At 43.1% G+C, this 26,670-nt stretch overlaps 1 protein-coding gene across 1 annotated transcript; it reads left to right on the forward strand.

Moving 5' to 3' along the window:
• LOC102178516 (pregnancy-associated glycoprotein-like) lies at positions 6,783-21,837 on the forward strand. The gene is made up of 4 exons (XM_005699661.1): positions 6,783-7,214; positions 18,926-19,272; positions 20,243-20,361; positions 21,599-21,837. The coding sequence occupies exons 2-4, from the start codon at positions 19,242-19,244 to the stop codon at positions 21,800-21,802; spliced, it is 354 nt and encodes a 117-aa protein (XP_005699718.1). The 5' UTR covers positions 6,783-7,214; positions 18,926-19,241; the 3' UTR covers positions 21,803-21,837.

Consider the following 26,670-nt stretch of genomic DNA (forward strand, 5'->3'; position numbering starts at 1 on the left):
GGGATGCTGGTGAACTGTGCTTGGTGCTCTGCAAAGCCCTCGTCTCAGGAAAGAATAAAGGATTTGGGGATTTCCTTGATGACTCAGTGGTAGGGAATCCACTTGCCAATGTGGAAGACAGGGGTTCAATCCCTGATGTGAGAATTTCCCACGTGCTGTGGAGCAACTATGCCCCTGGGCCACAACCATTGAGTCTGGGAGCCTGAGTCTGGGAGCCACAATCACCGCGCCCACATACCACAGCTACTGAGGCCCAAAGGTGCTCTAATGCCTGCCCTGCGACAAGAGAAGCCATCACAGGGAGAAGTCCACACCCTGCAACTAGAAAGCAGCTCCTACTAGCCACAGTTAGAGAAAACAGAAGCCTGAACAGCAAAGAATACCCAGCACAGTCAAAAATAAACTAAGTAAACAAGTAAAATTATTAAAAAAAGAAAGAATAAAGATTTCATCTCAATGGTGCTGATATTAATGGGGGCCTCTCTTTGGGTCAAGAGATGGCAGTGCATCATATCCAGACAGGGCCTAAAATCAAGTCTGAACTACAAGTGAGAGGAGCCCGACTCCAGATGGACTTCAAGAAAGGGGAGATTTATTGGAAGGACACTGGGGATCCAGGATGCAGGACCCAGAGCAGATCCAAAGATCTCTAATTACTCTTCAGTCATGAAATCATGTCCCACTCTGTGCCATCCTATGAACAGCAGCACGCCAGGCTTCCCTGTCCACCACCCACTCCCGGAGTTTGCTCAAACTTATGTCCATCAACTCAGTGATGCCATCCAACCATCTCTTTCTCTGTCATCCCTTTCTCCTCCTGCCTTTAGTCTTTCCCAGCATCAGGGTCTTTTCTATTGAGTTAGCTCTTCACATCAGGTGGTCAAAGTATTGGAGCTTCAGCTTCAGCATCAGTCCTTCCAATGAATAGTCAGTCCTTAGGATGGACTGGTTGGAACTCCTTACAGTCCAAGGGACTCTCAAGAGTCTACTCCAACACCACAGTTTAAAAGTGTCGATTGTCAGGCGCTCAGCCTTCTTTATGGGCCAGCTCTCACATGCATACATGACTACTGGAAAAACCATACTTTTGACTATACAGACCTTTCTCAGTAAAGTGATGTCTCTGCTTTTTAATATACTGTCTAGGTTTGTCATAGCTATCCTTCCTAAGAGCAATGTCTTTTAATTTCATGGCTGCAGTCAACATCTGCAGTGATTTTGGAGCCCAAGAAAATAAAGTCTGTCACTGCCTCCATTGTTTCCCCGTCTATTTGCCATGAAGTAATGGGACCAGATGCCATGATCTTTGCTTTCTGAATGTTGAGTTTTAAGCCAGATTTTTCACTTTCCTCTTTCACTTTCATTAAGAGGCTCTTTTGTTCCTCTTCACTTTCTGCCGTAAGGTGGTATCATCTGCATATCTGAGGTTATTCATATTTCTTCCAGTAATCTTGGTTTCAGCTTGTGCTTCTTCCAGCCCAGCATTTCTCATGATGTACTCTGCATATAAGTTAAATAAGCAGGGTGACAATATACAGCCTTGACCTACTCCTTTCTCGATTTTGAACCAGTCCATTGTTCCATGTTCAGTTCTAACTTTTCCTTCTTGACCTCCATACAGGTTTTTTAGGAGGCAGGTAAGGTGGTCTGGTATTCCTATTTCTTTTTAAGAATTTCCCACAGTTTGTTGTGGTCCACACAGTCAAAGGCTTTAGTGTAGTTAATGAAGCAGATTTTCTGGAATTCTGTTGCTTTTTCAATGATCTAGTGGATGTTGGCACTTGATGATCTAGTGCCACCACTTTCAGTGATCTAGTGGATTTCTGGTTCCTCTGCCTTTTCTAAATCCAGCTTGAACATCTGGAGGTTCTTGTTTCATGTACTATTGAAGTCTAGCTTGGAGAATTTTGAGCATTACTTTGCTAGCGTGTGAGATGAGTGTGATTGTGTGGTAGTCTGAACATTCTTTGGCATTGCCTTTCTCTGGGATCAGAGTGAAAACTGACCTTTTCCAGTCTTGTGGCCACTACTGAGTTTTCCAAAGTTGCTGGTGTATTGAGTGCAACACTTTCACAACAACATCTTTTAGGATTTGAAATAGCTCAGCTGGAATTCCATCATCTCCACTAGCTTTGTTTGTTTTGATGCTTCCTAAGGCCCATTTGACTTTATACTCCAGGGTGTCTGGCTCTAGGTGAGTAATCACACCATCGCTGCCCATCTTGGCGTCTCAGCTCTGGCTGACTTCTGACCCCTGCCCACTCCTCCCCCCTTCCCTCATGTTCTCTCCAGCCTCAGGTGAGGGTGGTGGCCATGGTAGCTGCTTCCTACCTGGACGACCTGGATGGGGCAGGGGCCCAGGAGATGGTGCAGCTGCTGGGAGGGCAAGGGAGGTTGAGAAAGGGGCATCACAGAACCCATGCTGCCTTCCAGGCTCACGTGTCTCAGGCAGAGGCCGCTGGAGCAAGCACAGGTGAAAGCGAGATGACCTTGCCCCTTTAAAGCCCTAATGGTGCCTCCACTGCCCTCCGCTCTACACGGTTTTTTGGTATGTAACCTCCCCCTTCCATAGGCCTGCTCTTCCCGCCATCTGTCACTGTGTCTTGTGCGGGATGAATTTCTGGTCCACATGTCTGAGGACGACTGGGACAAAGTCATAGTTATTCTTTACCCATAGGGAAAGTCAAGTGGCCAGTCCATTGGCTACCCACTAACTGTGTATATGGCATTCTGTTAAATTTTCTTGCTTTATGACCTGATAAAACAGCATATAACTCAGCAAATTGGCTACTTTAAACTTCCCCGGTATTTTTCATCAATTTAATAGTGACCATATTATATGCCACTGCTTTTCAACAGCAAATGAATTCTATATATTTAAGTGATCCATCAGTATCACCATGCACACTGTTTTTCTTGTGCTGTTAAAGAGACAAAGGGCTTTCCCCAATTACAGGTGACTCAGTTATCTCAGGGCAATTATCCTCTTTCTCAAGGCCTTTAGTAGGAATTTTAAATTTTCTTCATGTAAGGCAGCAAACCCATGTGTCCCAGGTTTGGCTAGATCCTGAATATATCATATGATTTCCATTTTATTATGCTGGACTCCTGGGCTTGTTCAGTCCTGTGGCTTTAGGGGGAAACTTTATATGCATCTCATGATTGTTACCTGTCTCAGTATTACAATGTGATCTATAGTCAATTGTTTCATATCAAAGTCCAGTAACAAGCCAATAACTGTTTCCCAAAGGCAGCGTGAATTCTCCTCTGTGTGATTGTGCTCAGTTGTGCCCAACTCTTTGCTACCCTTTGGACTGTAGCCTTCTAGGCTCTGTGCATGGGATTTTTTTAGGCAAGAATATGGGAGTGGGTTGCCATTTTTTCCTCGAGGGAATTTTCCCTACCCAGGAATAGGAACTCATGTCTCATATATCTTCTATGTTGAAGGCAGACTTTTTTACTGCTGGTTGTAGTTCAGTCAGTCAGTCATGTTCAACTTTTGGTGACTCTATAGACTGCAGCATGCCAGGCTTCCCTGTCCTTCACCATCTCCCGAAGTTTGTTTAAACTCATGTCTATCACGTCGTTGATGCCACCCAACAATCTCATCCTCTGTCATCCCCTTCTCCTTCTGCCTTCAATCTTTCCCAACATCAGGGTTTTCCCAGTGAGTCAGCTCTTTGCATCAGGGGGACATTGTATTGGAGCTTTAGCCTCAGCATCAGTCCTTCCAATGGATATTCAGGGTCAGTTTCCTTTAGGATTGACTGGTTTGATCTCCTTGCTGTCTGAGGACTCTCAAGAGCCTTCTCCAACACCACAGTTCAAGAGTATCAGTTGTTCAGTGCTCAGCCTTCTGTATGGTTAAACTCTCACATCCATACATGACTCCCGGAAAAACTGTGGCTTTGACTATATGGACCTTTGTGAGCTAAGTGATGTCTCTGTTTTTTAATATGTTGTCTAGGTCCATTATAGCTTTTTTTCCCAAGGAGCAAACGTCTTTTAATTTCATGACTCCAGTCACCATCTGCAGTGATTTTGGAGCCCAAGAAAATAAAGTCTTTCACTGCTTCCATTTTTCCCCCCCATCTATTTGCCATGAAATGATGGGACTGGATGCTATCATTTTAGTTTTTTGAAAGTTGAGTTTAAGCCAGCTTTTTCACTCTCTTCTTTCTCCCTCATCAGGAGGCTTTTTAGTTCCTCTTCACTTTCTGCCATAAGGGTGTCATCTGGATATCTGATGACACTTATTGATATTTCTCCCAGCAATCTTGATTCCAGCTTGAACTTCATCCAGCCAGCATTTCACATGATGTATTCTGCATATATGTGAAATAAGCAGGATGACAATATACAGCCTTAACATACTCCTTTCTCAGTTTGGAACCAGTCTGCTTTTCCATGTCCAGTTCTAACTGTTTTTTCTTGACCTGCATACAGATTTTTCAAGAGGCAGGTAAGGTGGTCTGATATTCCCATCACTTTAAGAATTTTCCACAGTTGTGTTCCTCACAGGCAAAGGCTTTAGCATAATCAGTGAAGCAGAAGTAGATGTTTTTCTGGAATTCCCTTGATTTCTCAAGAATTTAGTGGATGTTGGCAATTTGATCTCTGGTTCCTCTGCCTTTCTAAATCCAGCTTGTACATCTGGAAGTTCTCTGTTCACGTACTTTTGAAGGCTAGCTTGAAGGATTTTGAGCATTACCTTGATAAGCCTGTGAAGAGTACAATTGTGTGGTTGATTGAACATTCTTTGGCATTGCCCTTCTTTGGGATTGGAATGAAAACTGACCTTTTCTGGTCCTGTGGCCACTGTTGAGTTTTCCAAAGTTGCTGGCATATTGAGTGCAGCGCTTTAACAGCATCATCTTTTAGGATGTGTGCCACTGAGTCACCATAATAGTAAATTCTCCCGTCCTCTGGAAAGGAAGCCCAAAGACACTCTTTCCCTTGCAGTTATTGCTGTAAGCTCCAATTAGCATACAATTCACTTACAGACAAATGTAATTCAGTGTCACCAGGTGGTAGTGGCCATAAATCTAAAGCAAGCTGTATTGCACTATTAGCAACATTGAAAGTCTATTCTTGATTGTCAGCCCAGTGAAATTCATACCTTTTTTCTAATTACTTTGCACAATGGACTTAATATTTGGCTCAAGTGTGTAATATGTTCTTGCCAGAAACCAAATATCCCTAAAAAATTTTGAGCCTCCCTTTTCTTTCTGGGATTTTAAAATTCCATTATCTTTTGTTTAACGTTAGGTAGAATCTTTCTATGTCCTTTAGCCCATTGTATACCCCAATACTTTACAATTTGGACAGGTCCCTGATTTTTGGAGGGATTAATCTCCCATCACAATCATCGCAGTATCTCCCCTCAACTTCCACTTTGGCTATTGACAGATGGACTTTCTTTTTGTTTACCTTACTGGGGCACTTGTGATATTTAGCTTGTGCAAACTTTGCAGTGGCTTTTTCAGGTATCAGCTGGAAAGTGGAGACTTGGTTAGCTAAAATATAATTTCGCTATTGTAACACACAAAATCATCTTTGCAACTTGCTTAATTCTTTTTCCAGTTTTCACTTCTCTTCAAGCGATTATGATTTGGGTTCATGCATCGTATGGGAGGCAGAGTGGAGAATCCAACCTCTGCAAACCAATGAGGTACACTCTTGTTCTTTCTCAGTTGGCAGGATCTAACAAATATTCAATAAATTCTAAAGGTTCAGCCTGCATTAATTTGAGGTCCCAGTTCTCAGACAATTCAGTGGATCTACCCCATTCAGTAGTTAACAAGCATTAAAGCAAGACTTCCCATCTGGAAATAACAACTTAATTAGTCTTAACCTCTTTCTGTTTAAAGAGTGGCATTTGGTTTCATGAATCCTGATCACAGCACTAATTGCTGATTTCCTGAAAGTTTTCTTCCATTTTAGGTTGATAGAATCTAGTAACAAAAGAAATCAGTTGTTACACACAAATAAACAGTTTTAACTTGTTATAAATTATTTGACTTGTTTTGATATACAATTTTCAAAAGAAAAGAAATAGAAACAATAGAGAGAAGTAATAGCATGCACATCACCAAACTGGGCCAAAAACCTGATCCAGACCTGAATAGCACTTGGAAGGCCCAAATGACAGCAATCTGGGGTCCCAACTGGTAAAGGGTCCAAGCAATGTGTCCACCCCATGAGTGAGATTTCAAATTGCAGTTTTGGGCATTCCAGCTTGTAATTTCAGCCCGCAAACTGATATTATCATCAGGTGGTGTGGAATAATGCAACTCTGGTTTTCCTTCAACTTTTATAACGCTGTTTCACCTTGTGAGTCAAGGTTTTCCAGACCCTGGGAGGCTGGCCAGGCCTCCAGGGGCCCAGGAAATTCCAGGAAATTGCTTCTCTTATCTAAGGTGCTACTTGACATACTGGTAGTAATTTGTGTACCTGCAAGTAGGCATGTAATCCAGGCCTGATTCAGGCAAAGTTAGATCTGTCAGAGGCAGCTCCTCTACTTCTGAAACCTAAACAAGACTACCGCCCCAATTTAACTTCCCTAACAGCATCACATTTCTTCCAGTATTGAAAGTGTGCAATTATAATAGTGCTCTAGCCTAGATCTTTGATGCAGGTTGACATCATAGAGGCCCCTGATCTGTACCATCTGTCCCACTACCTAAAGCCACTCAAATGTCGGTAGACTGCTCTTGAAGTCTTCACTTTAATTTTTGAGTCTTTTCCTCCTAGTCATCTCCTCTCCAATGGAGGACAGCAATGCACATCTTGTGTCTAGGGAGACCACATGAGATAAGGAATGTCTAGCATGGCCCCCACCATCTACTTTCATCATATTATTAGCTGTGTTTTCTCTCCAAGTTGGAAAGAGTCTCCCCATGCTTAGATAGGTTGTATGGTTCAGTTTGGCTTTCAGCCAAGCCCCAAAGAAATGATTACAGTAGAATTCTCTGTATTATGAGAATTTTCCAAGTCTACTCCCTACAGATGCTGATGGAGGCAAAGATTTTATCAAGAGGACGTATTTCTTATCAGACCATAGTGGCTTAAAAGAGAATATTAGAGCAGATTAGAGCATATATAACTAGGTAATCTTCAGCACCACTGCAAGCTCAGAACTTGATCTTGCCTGAGTGCTTGGACCCAGGAAAGAACCATGAAGTGGTGGTGGCCCTCTCAGACTGCATAGTCATGTAAGTAAGGGGCTGTCAATTGGCATCATTTCTCCTTCTGGGACTTTTCTTGTCATCTTTTATTCTTTCACCCAGCAGGGTTAGAAGGAAATGTAACCATTTCTTGACAGTCTTAAAGTTCAACTCTTCCTTATTGATAAGTCCTTTCCCATGGGCACTGTGGGGCCCAAGGGTCTTGGGGTAGGCCTGAAGGTTTGCATATCTCTTGGGGTTCCAGTTACATCATGACTTCTGTGAAAATGGAGCTTCTTGAAATTGTTCAGTGCACGACATGTGCAACTGTGTGTTGTGTCCAGTGAAACAGCATTTCTTTTGTTTTTGGTTTTAGGTCTTCTCTCTGCTCTCTCTTCACAGCTGTGTGTATGTATCTGTGTTTTCACTTCTGCATCTCTCTTTCAACCCTCCACATTTGGATGTCTCTGTGCATGCAGAATGCTGAGAGGTTTTTTCCTTTTTAAAAAGTTATTCCTTGCTTCTCTACTGTCAAACTTTCTTAATTCATTCCACATCTCCTGGCTTCCTGTCTGAGCACTCTCTTCAGCTTGACCCTGGGAGAAAGATCAGGAATACTACTTCTGGGCTGTTTTACATCTAACAAGCATCGCGACCACAGCCAAGTCACAAACTCCCTGCATTTGAGATTCCTCCCTCGTAAAAAGAGGATAATGATCCTGCTTCTACCTCCTTGCCTGAGTTTCTTTCTTTCTTTTTTTTTTAAAGTATTTTTGGTCATTAATTTATTTAGATTTTTCTCTCAAAGAGCAAATCAGTGGTAAATCGATAGTCTAGAATTTCAATTTCAGGTACCTTTCTTCACTTTTTATTAAAAATTGTGAGATATTTGGTTACTGAGTGAAGAGGGTTCTTGTTTCACTCTGTTTTTCTCCATTTATTTCAAATCTTGGCTAAAACTGTTCTTAAGAGTTACCCTGAGATCTAGGGTGGGTTACATTCCCCTCTTCTGTGTTTTCATATCACTTATAATACTGTGCAGTTTTTAAGGGATCTTGATACCATGCCAGGCATTGCTTATTTAGATCCGACAGAGATAAAATATTTCTTAACTGAAGAAATTGATGCTTAGATAATTTGTGATTCTTGAAAATTCTATGGATATATTTAGCCACATATTTTCATCTAAGTCATTTTCTTTGTTTTTTTTTAATTTTAATTTATTTATTTTAATTGGAGGCTAATTATGATATTGTATTTGTTTTGCCATACATCAACATGAATCTGCCATGGGTGTACACATGTTCCCCTCTGAACCCACCTCCCACCTCCCTTCCCATACCATCCCTCTGGGTCATCCCAGTGCACCCGCCCCAAGCATCCTGTATCCTGCATCGAACCTGGACTGGCGATTAGTTTCTTATATGACATTATACATGTTTCAATGCCTTTCTCCCAAATCATCCCACCCTCTCCTTCTCTCACAGAGTCCAAAAGACTGTTCTATACATCGGTGTCTCTTTTGCTGTCTCGCATACAGGGTTATCGTTTCCATCTTTCTAGATTCCATATATATGCGTTAGTATACTGTATTGGTATATTTCTTTCTGGCTTACTTCACTCTGTATAATAGGCTGCAGTTTCATCCACCTCATCAGAACTGATTCAAATGTATTCTTTTTAATGGCTGAGTAATTCTCCATTGTGTATATGTACCACAACTTTCATATCCATTCATCTGCCGATGGGCATCTAGGTTGCTTTCATGTCCTGGCTATCATAAACAGTGCTGTGATGAACACTGGGGTACACGTGTTTCTTTCAATTCTGGTTTCCTTGGTGTTTATGCCCAGAAGTGGGATTGCTGGGTCATAAGGCAGTTCTATTTCCAGGTTTTTAAGGAATCTCCACACTGTTCTCCATAGTGGCTGTACTAGTTTGCATTCCCACCAACAGTGTAAGAGGGTTCCCTTTTCTCCACACCCTCTCCAGCATTTATTGCTTGTAGACTTTTGTTTAAAATTAATTAACTTATTTTTTATTTTACTTTACAATACTGTATTGGTTTTGCCATACATTGACATGAATCCGCCACGGGTGTACATGAGTTCCCAATCCTGAACCCCCCTCCCACCTCTCTCCCCATATCATCTTTCTGGGTCATCCCCGTACACCAGCCCCCAGCATCCTATATTCTGGATCGAACCCACACTGGCGAATCGTTCCTTACATGATAGTATACATGTTTCAGTGCCATTCTCCCAAATCATCCCACCCTCTCCCTCTCCCACAGAGTCCAAAAGTCTGTTCTATACATCTGTGTCTCTTTTGCTGTCTCGCATGAAAGGTTACCATTACCATCTTTCTAGATTCCATATATATGTGTTAGTATACTGTATTGGTGTTTTTCTTTCTGGCTTACTTCACTCTGTATAATCGGCTCCAGTTGGATTGCAGCCATTCTGACTGGCATGAAATGGTACCTCATTGTGGTTTCAATTTGCATTTCTCTGATCATGAGTGATGTTGAGCATCTTTTCATGTGTTTGTTAGCCATCTGTATATCTTCTTTGGAGAAATGTCTATTTAGTTCTTTGGCCCATTTTTTGATTGGGTCATTTATTTTTCTGGAATTGAGCTGCAGGGGTTGCTTGTATATTTTTGAGATTAGTTGTTTGTCAGTTGCTTCTTTTGCTATTATTTGCTCCCATGCCGAAGGCAGTCTTTTCACCTTGCTTATAATTTCCTTTGTTGTGCAGAAGCTTTTAATTTTAATTAGGTCCCATTTGTTTATTTTTGCTTTTATTTCCAGTATTCTGGGAGGTGGGTTATGGAGGATTCTGCTGTGATTTATGTCGGAGAGTGTTTTGCCTATGTTCTCCTCTAGAAGTTTTATAGTTTCTGGTCTTAAGTTTAGATTTTTAATCATTTTGAGTTTATTTTTGTGAATGATGTTAGAAAGTGTTCTAGTTTCATTCTTTTACAAGCGGTTGACCATTTTTCCCAGCACCACTTGTTAAAGAGATTGTCTTTAATCCATTGTATATTCTTGCCTCCTTTGTCAAAGATAAGGTGTCCATAGGTGTGTGGATTTATCTCTGGGCTTTCTATTTTGTTCCATTGATCTATATTTCTGTCTTTGTGTCAGTACCATACTGTCTTAATGACTGTGGCTTTGTAGTGGAGCCTGACGTCAGGTAGATTGATTCCACCAGTTCCGTTCTTCTTTCTCAAGATTGTGTTGGCTATTTGAGGTTGTTTGTATTTCCATACAAATTGTGAAATTATTTGTTCTAGCTCTGTGAAAAATACCATTAGTAGCTTGATAGGGATTGCATTGAATGTATAGTTTGCTTTGGGTAGTATACTCATTTTCACTATATTGATTCTTCCGATCCATGAACACGGTATATTTCTCCATCTATTAGTGTCCTCTTTGATTTCTTTCATCAGTGTTTTCTAGTTTTCTATATATAGGTCTTTAGTTTCTTTAGGTAGATATATTCCTAAGTATTTTATTATTTTTGTTGCAATGGTGAATGGAATTGTTTCCTTAATTTCTCTTTCTATTTTCTCGTTATTAGTGTATAGGAATGCAAGGGATTTCTGTGTGTTGATTTTATATTCTGCAACTTTACTATATTCATTGATTAGCTCTAGTAATTTTTTGGTGGAGTCTTTAGGGTTTTATATGTATAGGATCATGTCATCTGCAAACAGTGAGAGTTTCACTTCTTTTCCAATCTGGATTCCTTTTATTTCTTTTTCTGCTCTGATTGCTGTGGCCACAACTTCCAAAACTATGTTGAATAGTAGTGGTGAAAGTGGGCACCCTTGTCTTGTTCCTGACTTTAGGGGAAATGCTTTCAATTTTTCACCATTGAGGATAATGTTTGCTGTGGGTTTGTCATATATAGCTCTTATTATGTTGAGATATATTCCTTCTATTCCTGCTTTCTGGAGAGTTTTGATCATAAATGGATGTTGAATTTTTTCAAAGGCCTTCTCTGCATCTATTGAGATAATCATATGGCTTTCATTTTTCAATTTGTTAATGTGGTGTATTACAGTGATTGATTTGCAGATATTGAAGAATCCTTGCATCCCTGGGATAAAGCCCACTTGGTCATGGTGTATGGTCTTTTTAATGTGTTGTTGGATTCTGATTGCTAGAATTTTGTTAAGAATTTTTGCATCTATGTCCATCAGTGATATTGGCCTGTAGTTTTCTTTTTTTTGTGGGATCTTTGTCAGGTGTTGGTATTAGGGTGATGGTGGCCTCATAGAATGAGTTTGGAAGTTTCCCTTCCTCTGCAATTTTCTGGAAGAGTTTGAGTAGGATAGGTGTTAGCTCTTCTCTAAATTTTTGGTAGAATTCAGCTGTGAAGCCATCTGGTCCTAAGCTTTTGTTTGCTGGAAGATTTCTGATTACAGTTTCAATTTCTGTGCTTGTGATGGGTCTGTTAAGATTTTCTATTTCATCCTGTTTCAGTTTTGGAAAGTTGTACTTTTCTAAGAACTTGTCCATTTCTTCCAAGTTGTCCATTTTATTGGCATATAATTGCTGTACTAGTCTCTTATGATCCTTAGTATTTCTGTGTTGTCTGTTGCGGTTTTTCCATTTTCATTTCTAATTTTATTGATTTGATTTTTCTCTCTTTGTTTCTTGATGAGTCTGACTAATGGTTTGTCAATTTTACTTATCCTTTCAAAGAACCAGCTTTTGGCTTTGTTGATTTTTGCTATGGTCTCTTTTGTTTCTTTTGCATTTATTTCTGCCCTAATTTTTAAGATTTCTTACCTTCTACTAACCCTGCGATTCTTCATTTCTTCCTTTTCTAGTTGCTTTAGGTGTACAGTTAGGTTATTTATTTGACTTTTTTCTTGTTTCTTGAGGTATGCCTGTATTGCTATGAACTTTCCCCTTCAGTTCAGTCACTCAGTCGTGTCCGACTCTTTGCTCTTCTCAGCATGCCAGGCCTCCCTGTCCATCACCAACTCCTGGAGTTCACTCAAACTCATGTCCATCGAGTCGGTGATGCCATCCAGCCATCTCATCCTTTGTCGTCCCCTTCTCCTCCTGCCCCCAATCCCTCCCAGCATCAGAGTCTTTTCCAGTGAGTCAATTCTTTGCATGAGGTAGCCAAAGTACTGAAGTTTCAGCCTCAGCATCATTCCCTCCAAAGAAATCCCAGGATTGATCTCCTTCAGAATGGACTGGTTGGATCTCCTTGCAGTCCAAGGGACTCTCAAGAGTCTTCTCCAACACCACAGTTCAAAACCATCAATTCTTCAGCGCTCAGCTTTCTTCACAGTCCAACTCTCACATCCATACATGACCACAGGAAAAACCATAGCCTTGACTAGACGGACCTTAGTTGGCAAAGTAATGTCTCTGCTTTTCAATATGCTATCTATGCTGATCATAACTTTTCTTCCAAGGAGTAACTGTCTTTTAATTTCATGGCTGCAATCACCATCTGCAGTGATTTTGGAGCCCAGAAAAATAAAGTCTGACACTGTTTCCACTGTTTCCCCATCCATTTCCCATGAAGTGATAGGACAAGATGCTATGATCTTCGTTTTCTGAATGTTGAGCTTTAAGCCAACTTTTTCACTCTCCACTTTCACTTTCATCAAGAGGCTTTTTAGTTCCTCTTCACTTTCTGCCATAAGAGTTGTACCATCTGCATATCTGAGGTTATTGATATTTCTCCCAGCAATCTTGATTCCAGCTTGTGTTTCTTCCAGCCCAGCTTTTCTCATGATGTACTCAGCATAGAAGTTAAATAAGCAGGGTGACAATATACAGCCTTGACGTACTCCTTGTCCTATTTGGAAACAGTCTGTTGTTCCATGTCCAGTTCTAACTGTTGCTTCCTGACCAGCATATAGGTTTCTCAAGAGGCAGGTCAGGTAGTCTGGTATTCCCATCTCTTTCAGAATTTTCCACAGTTTATTGTGATCCACACAGTCAAAGGCTTTGGCATAGTCAATAAAGCAGAAATAGATGTTTTTCTGGAACTCTCTTGCTTTTTCCGTGATCCAACAGATGGTGGCAATCTGATCTCTGGTTCCTCTGCTTTTTCTAAAACCAGCTTGAACATCTAGAAGTTCATGGTTCATGTACTGCTGAAGCCTCTCTTGGAGAATTTTGAGCATTACTTTACTAGCGTGTGAGATTAGTGCAATTGTGTGGTAGTCTGACCATTCTTTGGCATGCCTTTCTTTGGGATTGGAATGAAAACTAACCTTTTCCAGTCCTGTGGCCACTGCTGAATTTTCCAAATTTGCTGCCATATTGAGTGCAGCACTTTCACAGCATCATCTTTCAGGATTTGAAATAGCTCAACTGGAATTCCATAACCTCCACTAGCTTTGTTAATAGTGATGCTTCCTAAGGCCCACTTGACTTCACATTCCAGGATGTCTGGCTCTAGGTGAGTGATCACACCATCATAATTATCTCGGTCGTGAAGATCTTTTTTGTATAGTTCTTGTGTGTATTCTTGCCACCTCTTCTTAATATCTTCTGCTTCTGTTAGGTCCATACCATTTCTGTCCTTTGTTGAGCCCATCTTTGCATGAAATATTCCCTTGGTGTCTCTGATTTTCTTGAAGAGATCTCTAGTCTTTCCCATTTTGTTGTTTACCTCTATTTCTTTGCATTGATCGCTGAGGAAGGCTTTCTTATCTCTTCTTTCCTTCTACTAACCCTGGGGTTCTTCATTTCTTCCTTTTCTAGTTGCTTTAGGTGTAGAGTTAGGTTATTTATTTGACTTTTTTCTTGTTTCTTGAGGTATGCCTGTATTGCTATGAACTTTCCTCTTAGCACTGCTTTTACAGTGTCCCACAGGTTTTGGGTTGTCATGTTTTCATTTTCATTCATTTCTATGCATATTTTGATTTCCCTTGATTTCTTCTGTGATTTGTTGGTTATTCAGCAGCATGTTGTTCAGCCTCCATATGTTGGAATTTTTAATAGTTTTTTTTTTCTCCTGTAATTGAGATCTAATCTTACTGCATTGTAGTCAGAAAAGATGCTTGGAATGATTTCAGTTTTTTTGAATTTACCAAGGCTAGATTTATGGGCCAGGATATGATCTATCCTGGAGAAAGTTCCATGTGTGCTTGAGAAAAAGATGAAATTCATTGTTTTGAGGTGAAATGTCCTATAGATATCAGTTAGGTCTAACTGGTCTATTGTATTATTTAAAGTTTGTGTTTCCGTGTTAATTTTCTGTTTAGTTGATCTATCCATAGCTGTGAGTGGGGTATTAAACTCTCCCACTATTATTGTGTTATTGTTAATTTCCCCTTTCATACTTGTTAGCACTTGTCTTACATATTGTGGTGCTCCTATGTTGGGTGCATATACATTTATAATTGTTATGTCTTCTTCTTGGACTGATCCTTTGACCATCATGTAGTGTCCTTCTTTATCTCTTTTCACAGCCTTTGTTTTAAAGTCTATTTTATCTGATATGAGTATTGCTACTCCTGCTTTCTTTGGTCTCTATTTGCATGGGATATCTTTTTCCAGCCCTTTCCTTTCAGTCTGTATGTGTCCCCTGTTTTGAGGTGGGTCTTTTGAAGACAACATATATAGGGGTCTTGTTTTAGTATCCATTCATCCAGTCTTTGTCTTTTGGTTGGGCATTCAACCCATTTATGTTTAAGGTAATTATTGATAAGTATGATCCTGTTGCTATTTACTTTATTGTTTTGGGTTCGAGTTTATACACCCTTTTTGTGTTTCCTGTCTAGAGAATATCCTTTAACATTTATTGGAGAGCTGGTTTGGTGGTGCTGAATTCTCTCAGCTGTTGCCTGTCTGTAAAGCTTTTGATTTCTCCTTCACATTTGAATGAGATCCTTGCTGGGTACTGTAATCTGGGCTGTAGGTTATTTTCTTTCATCACTTTCTTTCATGTCTTGCCATTGGCCTGAAGAGTTTCTATTGAAAGATCAGTTGTTATTTGTTGTTTTTCCCTTGCTGGTTTTAATATTTGTTCTTTGTGTTTGGTCTTTGTTAATTTGATTAATATGTGTCTTGGGATGTTTCTCCTTGGGTTTACCCTGTTTGGGATGCTCTAGGCTTCTTGGGCGTCGGTGATTATTTCCTTCCCCATTTTAGGGAAATTTTCAACTATTATCTTCTCAAGTATTTTCTCATGGTCTTTCTTTTTGTCTTCTTCTTCTGGGACTCCTATGATTTGAATGTTGGAACGTTTAATATTGTCCTGGAGGTCTCTGAGATTGTCCTCATTTCTTTTAATTCGTTTTTCTTTTTTCCTCTCTGATTCATGTATTTCTACCATTCTGTCTTCTACTTCACCAATTCTATCTTCTGCCTCCATTATTCTACTATTTGTGGCCTCCAGAGTGTTTTTTTTATCTCATTTATTGCATTATTCATTATATATTGACTCTTTTTAATTTCTTCTGTATCCTTGTTAAACCTTGGTTGAATCTTCTCAATCCTTGTCTCCAGGTTATTTATCTGTGATTTAATTTTGTTTTCAAGATTTTGGATCATTTTCACTATCATTATTCAGAATTCTTTATCATGTAGATTCCCTATCTCTTCCTCTTTTGTTTGGTTTGGTGGGCATTTATCCTGTTCCTTTACCTGCTGGGTATTCCTCTGTCTCTTCATCTTGTTTATATTGCTGAGTTTGGGGTGGCCTTTCTGTATTCTGGCAGTTTGTGGAGTTCTCTTTATTGTGGAGTTTCCTCACTGTGGGTGGGGTTGTACATGTGGCTTGTCAAGGTTTCTTGGTTAGGGAAGCTTGTGTCAGTGTTCTGGTGGGTGGAGCTGGATTTCTTCTCTCTGGAGTGCAATGAAGTGTCCAGTAATGAGTTATGAGATGTCAGCGGTTTTGGAGTAACCTTGGGCAGCCTGTATGTGGAAGCTCAGGGCTGTATTCCTGTGTTGCTGGAGAATTTGCATGGTATGTCTTGCTCTGGAACTTGTTGGCCCTTGGGTGGTGCTTGGTTTCAGTGTAGGTATGGAGGCGTTTGATGAGCTCCTGTCGATTAATGTTCCCTGGAGTCAGGAATTCTCTGGTGTTCTCAGGATTAGGACTTAAGCCTCCTGCTTCTGGTTTTCAGTCTTACTTTTACAGTAGTCTCAAGACTTCTCCTTCTATACAGCACCATTGATAAAACATCTAGGTTAAAGATGAAAAGTTTCTCCACAGTGAGGGACACCCAGACAGGTTCACAGAGTTACATGGAGAAGAGAAGTGGGAGGAGGGAGTTAGAGGTGACCTGAATGAGATGAGCTGGGATCAAAAGAGGAGAGATCAGGGTAGCCAGTAATCCCCTCCTTATGTGTGCTCCACAGTCTGGACTGCTCAAAGATGTTCACGGAGTTATACAGAGAAGAGAAGAGAAGAGGGAAGAAGGACACAGAGGTGGCCAGGAGGATAAAAAGGGGGGAATCAAAAAGAGAGAAACAGATTCAGCCAGCAATCAGTTCCCTAAGTGTTCTCCACCATCCGGAACACACTGGTGATTCACAGAGTTGGGTAGAAAAGAGAAGGGAGAGGGAGGAGTGAGAGGCAACCTGGTGGAGATAAAGGAGAGTCCAAAGAGGGAGAGAGCAGTCAAGTCAGTAATCTCGCTCCCAAGTAAAAATGGGTACTGAAGATTGGGTTCTTAAAGGTACAAAATTGATAACAAATACCAAAAAGCAAAGATTAAAAATCTAGAGTAGAGATTGGATTTTCAAAAATACAATATTAAAGAAAAGAAGAAGGAAAAAACAAAGCAAGACAAAGTCACAAAAATTATATATATAAAAAATATATATATGAAGTTTGCTTTAAAACAATAGGTTCTTTTTTTTGTTTTTGCAAAGTAATAGTAAGTTATAAAAATGAAAATTAATGGAATAATAGTAATTTAAAAATTAAAAAAAAAGAATGATCATAAAAATAGTAAAAATATATCTAGGACTTTCTCTGGTGTTGTTGTGGGCAGTGTGGGGTCAGTTCATTTTCAGATAGTCCCTTGGTCTGGCTTATATTTCTCAAGATCTAAATGCCCCTTCCTATGTAGTTGGTGCTAACTACAGGGTTTTAATCTATTGCACCTGTCACTTCCAAGGTGGTTCCCTCTGTTTTTAGCTTCTTCTGTTCGCTGGTCTCTTCAGTGTCTGATTTCTGCCCTAACACAAGGGGGGTGGTGGTGGACACTTTTATTTAGGCTCACTTGTTCAGTCATGCTGTGGGGAGGGAGGGACACTGCAAACAAATAACATTTGCGTGTGCTCGTAGTGTCTCAGCCACAGTGGGCCTGCCCTCGCTCATGGCAGGTGTGCCTTCCCTGCCCACACTGCTCAGGCTATAGGTTGCTCTGCCAGGAACCGTCTGAGGCTGGCCCTGGGCTGCATGCACCTCCCAGGTCTAAGCTGCTCAGCTTCAGGCACTCGGGTAGGGCTCAGAGGTGCAGACTTGGCTGGGCCTGCATTTTGTGCCCTTCCCAGATCCGAGCAGCTCAGGTGATGAGGTGTTTGCTGAGCATGGTCACTGTGACTGATCGCCTCCCCCGTCCCCGCCACTCGGTTTTCTGGGTATACAGCTGGGACACCTTCTCAGGCGGATGTTGACCATCCAGAACCCCAAGAAGTCGTAGTTAGCAATGAAGCCTGCTTGCAGTTTGGTATATAATGTCTCTCTGGGGCTGTGATTGCCCCCTTCCGGCTCTAGCTGCCTGTCACCAGAGGGGGATGGTCTGCGGCCGGCTAGTTCTGTTCAGTCCTTTGTTCTGTGTGCGGGCCTGGCAGTGTCCTAGGTTAGGACTTTTCACGTGGTAGCTATCCCACAGTCTGGTTTGCTAGCCCAAGTTAGTTAGCTCAGATGGCCCTCGGGGCATTCAGGCCCTGTCCTTACTCTAAGCATTGCAGCCCGTGCCTCCATGCCCCACCCCCACTTGCTGGTGGCAGGTGCAGGCATCTGCGCTGCTTCTCCGCTGGGGGAGTTACCGTTGGGCATGTAATCTGTGGGTTTTAATTATTTACTTATTTTTCCTCCTGGTTATGTTGCCCTCTGTGGTTCCAAGGCTTGCCGCAGACTCGGCAGTGAAAGTGTTTCCTGGTGTTTGGAAACTTCTCTCTTTTTAAGACTCACTTCCTGGGATGGAGCTCCATCCCTACCTCTTTTGTCTCTTTTTTGGTCTTTTATATTTTTTCCTACCTCCTTTAGAAGACAATGGGCTGCTTTTCTGGGTGCCTGATGTCCTCTGCCGGCTTTCAGAAGTTGTTTTGTGGACTTTATTCAGCATTTAAATGTTCTTTTGATGAATTTGTGGGGGAGAAAGTGGTCTCCCCATCCTATTCCTCCACCATCTTAGCACCGCCCCTGCTGAGTTTCTTTGAGAAAGATATGGTGGGATGCCCACAGCCATTACCATTACCATATTTGAGACTTCTTTTGTATCAAGTATGTTGTATTCATCACTTCACTAAATATTCAAAATATTTTATATGGGGGGTGGGGGTTATTACATTCCATCTTTTTTCTATGGAAGAAACTGAGATTGCAAATGGCTTATCCAAGATTACCTCAACAGAACCTATATTTAAATCTAGGTCTTTATCATGGTATTTACATGGTCTCATGATAAGATGACACTTACAAAAATGCTTTAAAAAATACAGTGCCATTCCAATGCCAGGGATTACAGTCATACCATAACATGAACAGCTGATTGTTGCCGCTTCCTTGTTTCCTTTTCCCAATGCTTGGTGAAAGAATCCCTCTAACAAAGATGAAGACCATGTGAGAAACCCTCAGGGAAAAGTTGCTGAAAAATTTCTCCGAGGAACAAACACACTTACATCCTGTCCCAGAATACTGCTGATGACCAGAAACCCTCTTCTCAACCCCCGAGGAACTACATGGATGTGAGAGTGTTGAGAGGATGGTGTTCTTCCCTAGAACTGCGAGTCTTCTGGACTTTTAGGGTGGATTGTTGGAGCTGGGGCTCCTTCAGGAGGCAGAAACACTGGGGAACAAGGATTCCACTCCCAGAGGAGAAGACACTCTCATCCTCAACTCTTGGTCTGTGATGACTGGGCCCAGCACTGACCAGGTGGCAGGTAAACATCCATATCTGTGCCAAAGATGTATCACTAGTTTGAGAGAAACTGTAATTTCTGAACTAAGAGAACCCCTCAGTTATAGATGAAGGGTGAGGAATGCCTGATTAAAAAATAAAGCCAACTGCAAATCGAGTTTGAAAACCAGGCAGATGAAGTTCAGACTCTGCAGATCCAAGAATGATACCAGTAAAAGTTGCAAAGCCCCTATTGCGTGTGATGCCATAAAAGTCTAACACTATATTTGTTGTTTATTGATTTGAAAGAAGATCTTGACTCTTCTTCAAGAATGAACAGGTCAGCCAGAGCAATAGTCAAAGGGTAAATACTTGTCAAGTGGAAGGGCCACCTGTGTGGTTTTGATAGGAGTCTTGAGTTTAGGGGATGTATCCTGGGGTAATCTAGGCATGCCACCTGGGGAAGGAGGTGCCCAGGCTGCTCCTTGAAGAAGAGCCTGGAGAGCTACTCAAATGAAGGCACCAGAACTTCCCTGGTGGTCCAGGGGTGAAGATTCTACACTTCCAATAAAGGAAGGCAGGGTTCCATTCTTAGTCAGAAAAGTAAAATCCCATATGCCAGGCAGCCCAGAAAAAAATAAAAAATTAAATCAGGCACCAGTCTGAGCAGTGACTGTGAGGTGGGACAGTTGGAAAGTGATTTCAGGGGATATGGGGCACACAGAGGGAGGCAATACTCTGGGAATCAGGGGTCGACATGGCAGTCAGATCTGTCCTAACCTCCCTCCCATGCCCCTGTAGTTGGCCTACATCAGCAACATCAACATTGGAACACCCCCTCAGGAGTTCCGGGTCATATTCAACACAGGCTCATCAGACTTGTGGGTACCCTGCATCTACTGCCTAAGTCTTGAGTGCCGAGAGTGCCAGCCCCCTTGCCCACCTTTTATTTCCCCTCCCATACCCTTTTCCATCCTTGGCACCTGGCTGACAGTGTTCTTTTGTGTCTGCAGATGAACGCAGTAGCTTTGACCCTCACTTGTCCACTACCTTTATACTCATGGGTCAGCCCTTCAGTGTCAACTATAGTACTTGGTTGATCAAGAAATTTCTTGGCTATGGCATTGCTCAGGTAATGTAGAAACCAGAGGATGAGTCAGGGCTGGCCATGGAGTGACCACTGCTTACTAAACAGATGCTGGGCCAGTTGGCAGAGCCCATTGCTCTCAAAATTCCCTAGTGATTAGCCATCTGCCTGTCAGAGCCCCCTGGGGAGACAGAGTCCCTGCTGACACAAGAACCCCCAGAACAGCTAATCCAGACAGTGGCTGGGAGTGTGGACTTGCTGCTACTTTGTCTGTGAGCAGCTCCAGGTTCATTTTGCTAGGACAGGGATGGGGGAAAGGGCACCCACTTTTATAGTTTCAGAAAGCTCCAGGCTCTTTCATGACAATAACTTGTTTAATTCAGCAACAAATCCATGCAGTATGTACAATGATTAGCTCCATAATAGCTAATCATAGCTCCAACAGACAATGAAACTGAGGTGCAGAGAGCAAGAGCCTTGCCAAGGTCACATATCTGGTAAGTGTTGGACCTAGGCTGGCCAATCAGGGCTCCAAGTAGGTGCAGGTTATTTGGGGAGAGAATAAAACTGATCTGGAGTCCTTGAGGGGCAGCCAAGGGCTTCAGGTATCCAGGCAGGGAAAGCAGGAGGCACAGATGTGGGAGGGGCCTGACAAATGTGTTATCATTAGTGGACCTTTAAGAATCTAATACAAACCATGGCCTGCCATCCCAAAGTGCCTTAGTATTTCCTGTCCCCCTCACTCTTTCTTTTTCTCTCTTTTTTTTTCTCCAACACACACCCCCCTACCCCCTCACCACACACACCCAAAAGCATGCTTCTCAGACAGAACTTTCTTGAGAACCCTGCTGGTGACATTGTAGGATTCTGTCTTTCTGGGCAGATGCAGAATTCACAGTGCATTGCCTTGATGTCAGTCCATTTCTGTTAATAGATCATAGTGATGCCAAAGAGAAGACTACTCTGCTCATTGTACATTTTGTCCTCAGGTGGGAACCATTTGGTCCTGTCCTGATTCTCGGTTGCTGCACCCATACAGAAGGCATGAGGCCAATCTGACTCACTCAGATGGTGTTTGTCAGAGAGCAGGTGTTGTTAAAATACATAGTCCCACACAAATGGAACCCAAATTCCAATCCCAGCTTGGTCTAACTATCTGAGGTCAATGCAGGGCACGGCTAGGCCTCAGTTATTCTCTGCAGTGGTAATGACAGCTGCACCCCATCCCAGTCCCAGCCCCACTTCCTAAACCTTTATGGGGGGACACTCTACTCTCCCACAGATCGAGTACCTTGTTGGTGTGACCCAGCCACTCAGCCTAAGCTATGAAGAGTACAGGTTCAAAAATGCACCCTTTGATGGCATCCTGGGCTTGGGCTACCCAAACCTCTCTGTTGGAGGGACTACTCCCATCTTTGACAACCTGAAGGAACAAGGAGTCATTTCTCAGCCTGTCTTTGCCTTCTACTTTAGCAGGAAAGTCTGAGCTGGACCAGCCCTCGCTCCAAATCAGCTGTATGAAGCTTTCAGTTCCATGAAAAATTATAAACCACCTGATCCAGAAGTTTCCTTTATTCTAGTCCAGGGTAACAGTGGCACCAGGGCCCCACTCAACACTGCTACTGGTTTTTTATAAGTAAAGTTTTATTGGAACCATGCTCATGGGCTCTAAGGGATTGGCTTGGTCAGGAAGGAGGAAAGAAGATGGAAAGCAATAGAAGGTGTCAGGTAACAGGTTGGAGGAAAAAGCAACAGGATTTGCTGATAGATTTGATATGGAAGAAAGGACAGGGATGTCGGGAATATTTCCTTCCTCTCTGACATTTCACCAGGAGACCAGGACCAGCTAAACAATTTGCAGGAGCCAGTGAAAAATGAAACTGCTGGACATTTTGTTCAACAAGCATTGAAAATTTCAAGACAGGGATGGTAGAGGCATGGGGTCCTGTTGAGTATGGGCCCCATGGATAGCATAGGCACAGGCCCATGAAGCCAAACCTGGGTGAGCTTGAATCCATGCCTATAATGCCCTTGGGCCAGGACTTTTTGGAAAAATGATAGTCTAGACAAAGGGGAAGCCAGACCCCTCCAGCATGGTGACCTCTGAGGGTATCTCTAAGTACTCAGGTCACTGGAAAGAACCAGATCCTCTCACACAGCTGGGTGGTCAGAGTCTGGCCAGGCTGCCTGGTTTCAAACCTCTTCTCTGCCACTAATTAGCTGGAGAGTGACCTGGGTCATGTACTGAATCCTCCAGTTTCTCAATTTCCACATCTGTAAAATGAGGAGAGTAGTAGTGCCTTTGATGGGTGAATAAGCACAGCTCTCAGACATTGCCTGGCATTATTCTCCTCCAACAAACCCCCTCTTCCTTCTCTTGTCAGCTGGGGGGAGAATGGCAGCCTGGTGATGTTTGGCAGGGTGAACCACACCTACCACATAGGGGACCCTAACTGGGTACCAGTATTTTGAACCCACTGCTGGCAGATTGCTGTGGGCCAGTAAGCCGCTCCCTCTGAGGGCCACCCCAAGTGATTCTCGCACCAGGGCACATGGACACATGCAGATACACACAAATGCATGCCTAGACACCCAGTCACACACAAAGACACATACTCTACGCACAAGACACAGGTAAAAAGACATAAACACACACTCACACAAATACCCACACAAACAAACACACAGACACAGATAGAGACTGGCAGACGCTCAGACACACATAAAAAGACACATACAAACACAAGCAGTCAGACCCATAAACACACAGATCACACCACCCATGGGTTCATAATCACCCGGGGCTTCCTGAGGAGGTCTCTGACCAGGGTCCTGAGAGGTCTGTGCGGTTAGGGGAGGGCTGCCCCACTGAGCGTGAGGTGGGAGCACACACACTAACCTCTAGTGTGAGATTAGAGGACCCTACAGTGCGGTGAACAGAGGATCAGGGAGAATTCCACCAGCCTGAACAGTTATGATAAGATGACCAACTGTCCAGGGCTACCGGGGAAGAAGGAGGTTCTTGGTACACAGAAGAGCCAGTTCAAACACAGAGAAAGTCCTGAACAAACTAGTAAAACTGGTTTCTTGGTTTCCTTAAGGAGAAGCTACCCAGCAATGTAGAGAGGGTAGCTGCAGTCTTGACATCTGAAGACAGCTCATACAAAGAGATATTTGCCCTACCCACAGCCACCTACCTATAGGGGGACACAGTGGATCAGGAGCTGTGACAGAGAGAATCAAGAAGCTGGAATCCAAGAGTGGCCTGAGAACAGGGGCAATATTTGATGGGATTCTGTGTGATACCTTCAGAAGAAAAAGCTTACCTCTCCTTAGGAGTCCCCTGGGCTAGCTTGGGCATCCCCTGGGCGGGGCCTCAGGATCCAAGCTGCGTGAGAGGGCAGTGCTGGGAGACACCCTCTCCCGGGGCAGCCTGTGTCTCCCCCACCACCACTCTGAGCATCTACTGCCCCAGGGACCCTCCATCTTCACTGTGTGTGCTGACCCATTATTGGTCAGACACCAGATGCAGGTATCTAGATGTTCTCCATACATTTTTTCACTGATGGATTCATTCATTCACAAACATACATTGTGCATCTGCTGTGTGCTGGACACTTCAGGAAGACAGTGAGGATGCAACTTGCCTTCACATCTAGTAAGGCAGACAGACATACATGAGACAACTCACACACCCAGTGAATTACCACATTAGTACATGCTAGACATGAGAAAGATTCTATAGTGAGCAAGAGAGAAGGAGCCTGATCTAGTCTGGGGGGGACGACTTCCCTGAAAATGTAACAATTAAACTGAGACCTGAAAGTTGAGGGGAAATTAGCTAGACAAAGAGGGTGGGAGTCTTCCTTGAAGGGCATCCAGCATGTGCCCAGGCCCTGAGGCAGGAAAGGGCCTGGTGCATTCAAGAACTGAAAAGAAGTCAAGGAAGGTGACTTGAACAGAGCCAAGAGAAAGCTGAAGGGCTGTTCAACAGGCAGTCAGGGAGGGGACAGTCATGGGGAGATTTCAGGGTGATCCTCGTGCCCTTTCTGTCCATTTGCTCTCAGCATCTCCATGCATGTGATAGTTACTGCTTGTAAACACGGCTGCCAGGCCCTTGTGGACACCGGGACCTTGTCTCTGTGTGGCCTGAGAAGTATGGCCACCAACATCCACAGTCTCATTGGAGCCAATCTCTTGCAGGATGACAAGGTGTAAGGTCACTCTGGAGCTCTCTTCACAAGAATCACCCGGGCCAACCTTTTCCCCTCTTTCTCTAATGTCTTTGGTTCCATGTAAAGCCATCATGACCCTGCTTCCTCTCACATTCACCATCAATGGCATTGGCTACCTTGTACCCACTCAAGCCTACATTCAGAAGGTGAGGGGCCAACCCTGAGGGCTGTTTTTCAAATCTAGGACTTGCAGGAACCCTTGGGCTACTGCTGGGTGGAGGGGTCCCCCGACAGGCCAGGTCACCCTGTTGTAGATGCTGCTGAGCCCCTGTGTCTGGGTCACTGCCTCCCACAAAACCAACCACTTGAGTGTAAAGGACAGTCTGGATACCCATCATCCTGAAATAAATATAAAGACACCAGCCCAATATTGTCCTGGTGAGGGGCACAAGGAGATGTGAGCCCTAAGGGCCTCAGCCCTCAAAAAGCTTCAGTTCATCCAGAGCCCTCAGATGCATGAACATGGAAAGTCAGCTCTATCAATCCCTGAAATACATCGAGTGACAAGCAGGATGGCTGGGGACAGTCCCAGTGTGCTGTGCCACCATAACAATGAGTAGTTTCCCATCCCATCTCAAAAATGTCTGGGTTGTGATGATAAATTAAATGGTTGCCTTAGTCCATGGCTGCAACTTCCCTTTGCTAAGCCCCAGTTCCCCCTTTGTGAGTTGGGGTTCCGACCCCTCCGTGGGGAGGCTGGATGCTAAGATTAATAAAGGGCGCACAGTGATTGCGCAGCCCTGGCACAGGGTGGAGGCTTCATGTCAGCCCCCTATGGGAGCTCAGAGCAGGCTGATGGGCCAAAGAAGGCTTTGAGGAAGAGAGGGAATTGCCGTAATTCTAACCCCGCAGACTCATGGCACTATGAGGAGGCCTGCTTGGGTCCAGGCAAATCTACACTGGATTCCATGCAATGGCACCCCCGTGGACTGTGCGGAGAAGTGCCTGGGGTAGATTAGGGGTGATGAGGTGAGGGCTTTAGGTTGAGGGTGGGGACAGGCACCAGGGTAAGTCAGGCAACCTAGCCTCTAGTGGCCAGAGAGTGTGAGGGTAAGTCAGGAAGTATTCTTAGAGGGCTTGGCTGGAAGTCTTAAAGAAAAGTGTAGAGGGAACAGGAAGAAGCGAAGGCATTCTCTGCAGGGAAAAGAGAGAGCTGAGATCAGAAGGCAAAATACAGCAGAGTGTGAGGGGAAATATAGACCATTATTGTTCATTTCTTTTTAAAAATACATTGAAGTATAGTTGATTTACAAAGTGAAAGTGAAATTCACTCAGTTGTGTCTGATTCTTTGTGACCCATGGACTATATGGTCCATGGAATTCTCTAGGTCAGAATACTGGAGTGGGTATCTGTTCCCTTCTTCAGGGGATCTCCCCAACCCAGGGATCGAACCCAGGTCTCCTGCATTGCAGGAGGATTCTTTACCACCTGAGCCACAAGGGAAGCCCAAGAATATTGGAGTAGCCTATGCCTTCTCCAGCAGATCTTCCCAATCCAGGAATCGAACCAGGGTCTCCTGCATTGCAGGTGGATTCTTTTGCCAACTGAGTTATCAGGGAGACAATGTTGTGTTAAATTCTGCTGTTCAGCAAAGTGACTCAGTTACACACACACACATGCACACACACACACACGTGTGTATGTGTTTCATATTTTTTCCATTACAGTTTATCATGGGATATTAAATATAATTTCCTGTATATATAGTAGGACTTTATATATCCTCTCTATATTAGTTTGTATCTGATTACCCCAAATACCCAATCCTTCTCTTCCCCAACTCCATCCGTCATAAGAACCACACATCTTGGCCCTTCCTGTTCCTGCATGGGCCCCCACTCCCCATCTGTTCTGAGATGCACCCGATTTTTACCAAAGAAGGGAAATTAAAAAAAAAAACTGAGAAAAAACAAACTGAGAACCTGTTAACTCTGAATAAGGAGGGAGAGGCAGGTAAGGTTCAGGCTGACTGGAGTGTATTCTGTTTTCCCCAGAGTTGGCAGGACTGTTGCTATAGCAGATTTCAAGTGAACACAGACATCATGGATGAGCTGGAGACCTGGGTTCAGGGTGATGTCTTCCTGAGGCTGTATTTCTCAGTTTTTGATCAAGAAAATG

Source organism: Capra hircus, chromosome 29, assembly GCF_001704415.2.
Source record: "Capra hircus breed San Clemente chromosome 29, ASM170441v1, whole genome shotgun sequence".
Classification (NCBI taxonomy): Eukaryota; Metazoa; Chordata; class Mammalia; order Artiodactyla; family Bovidae; genus Capra; species Capra hircus.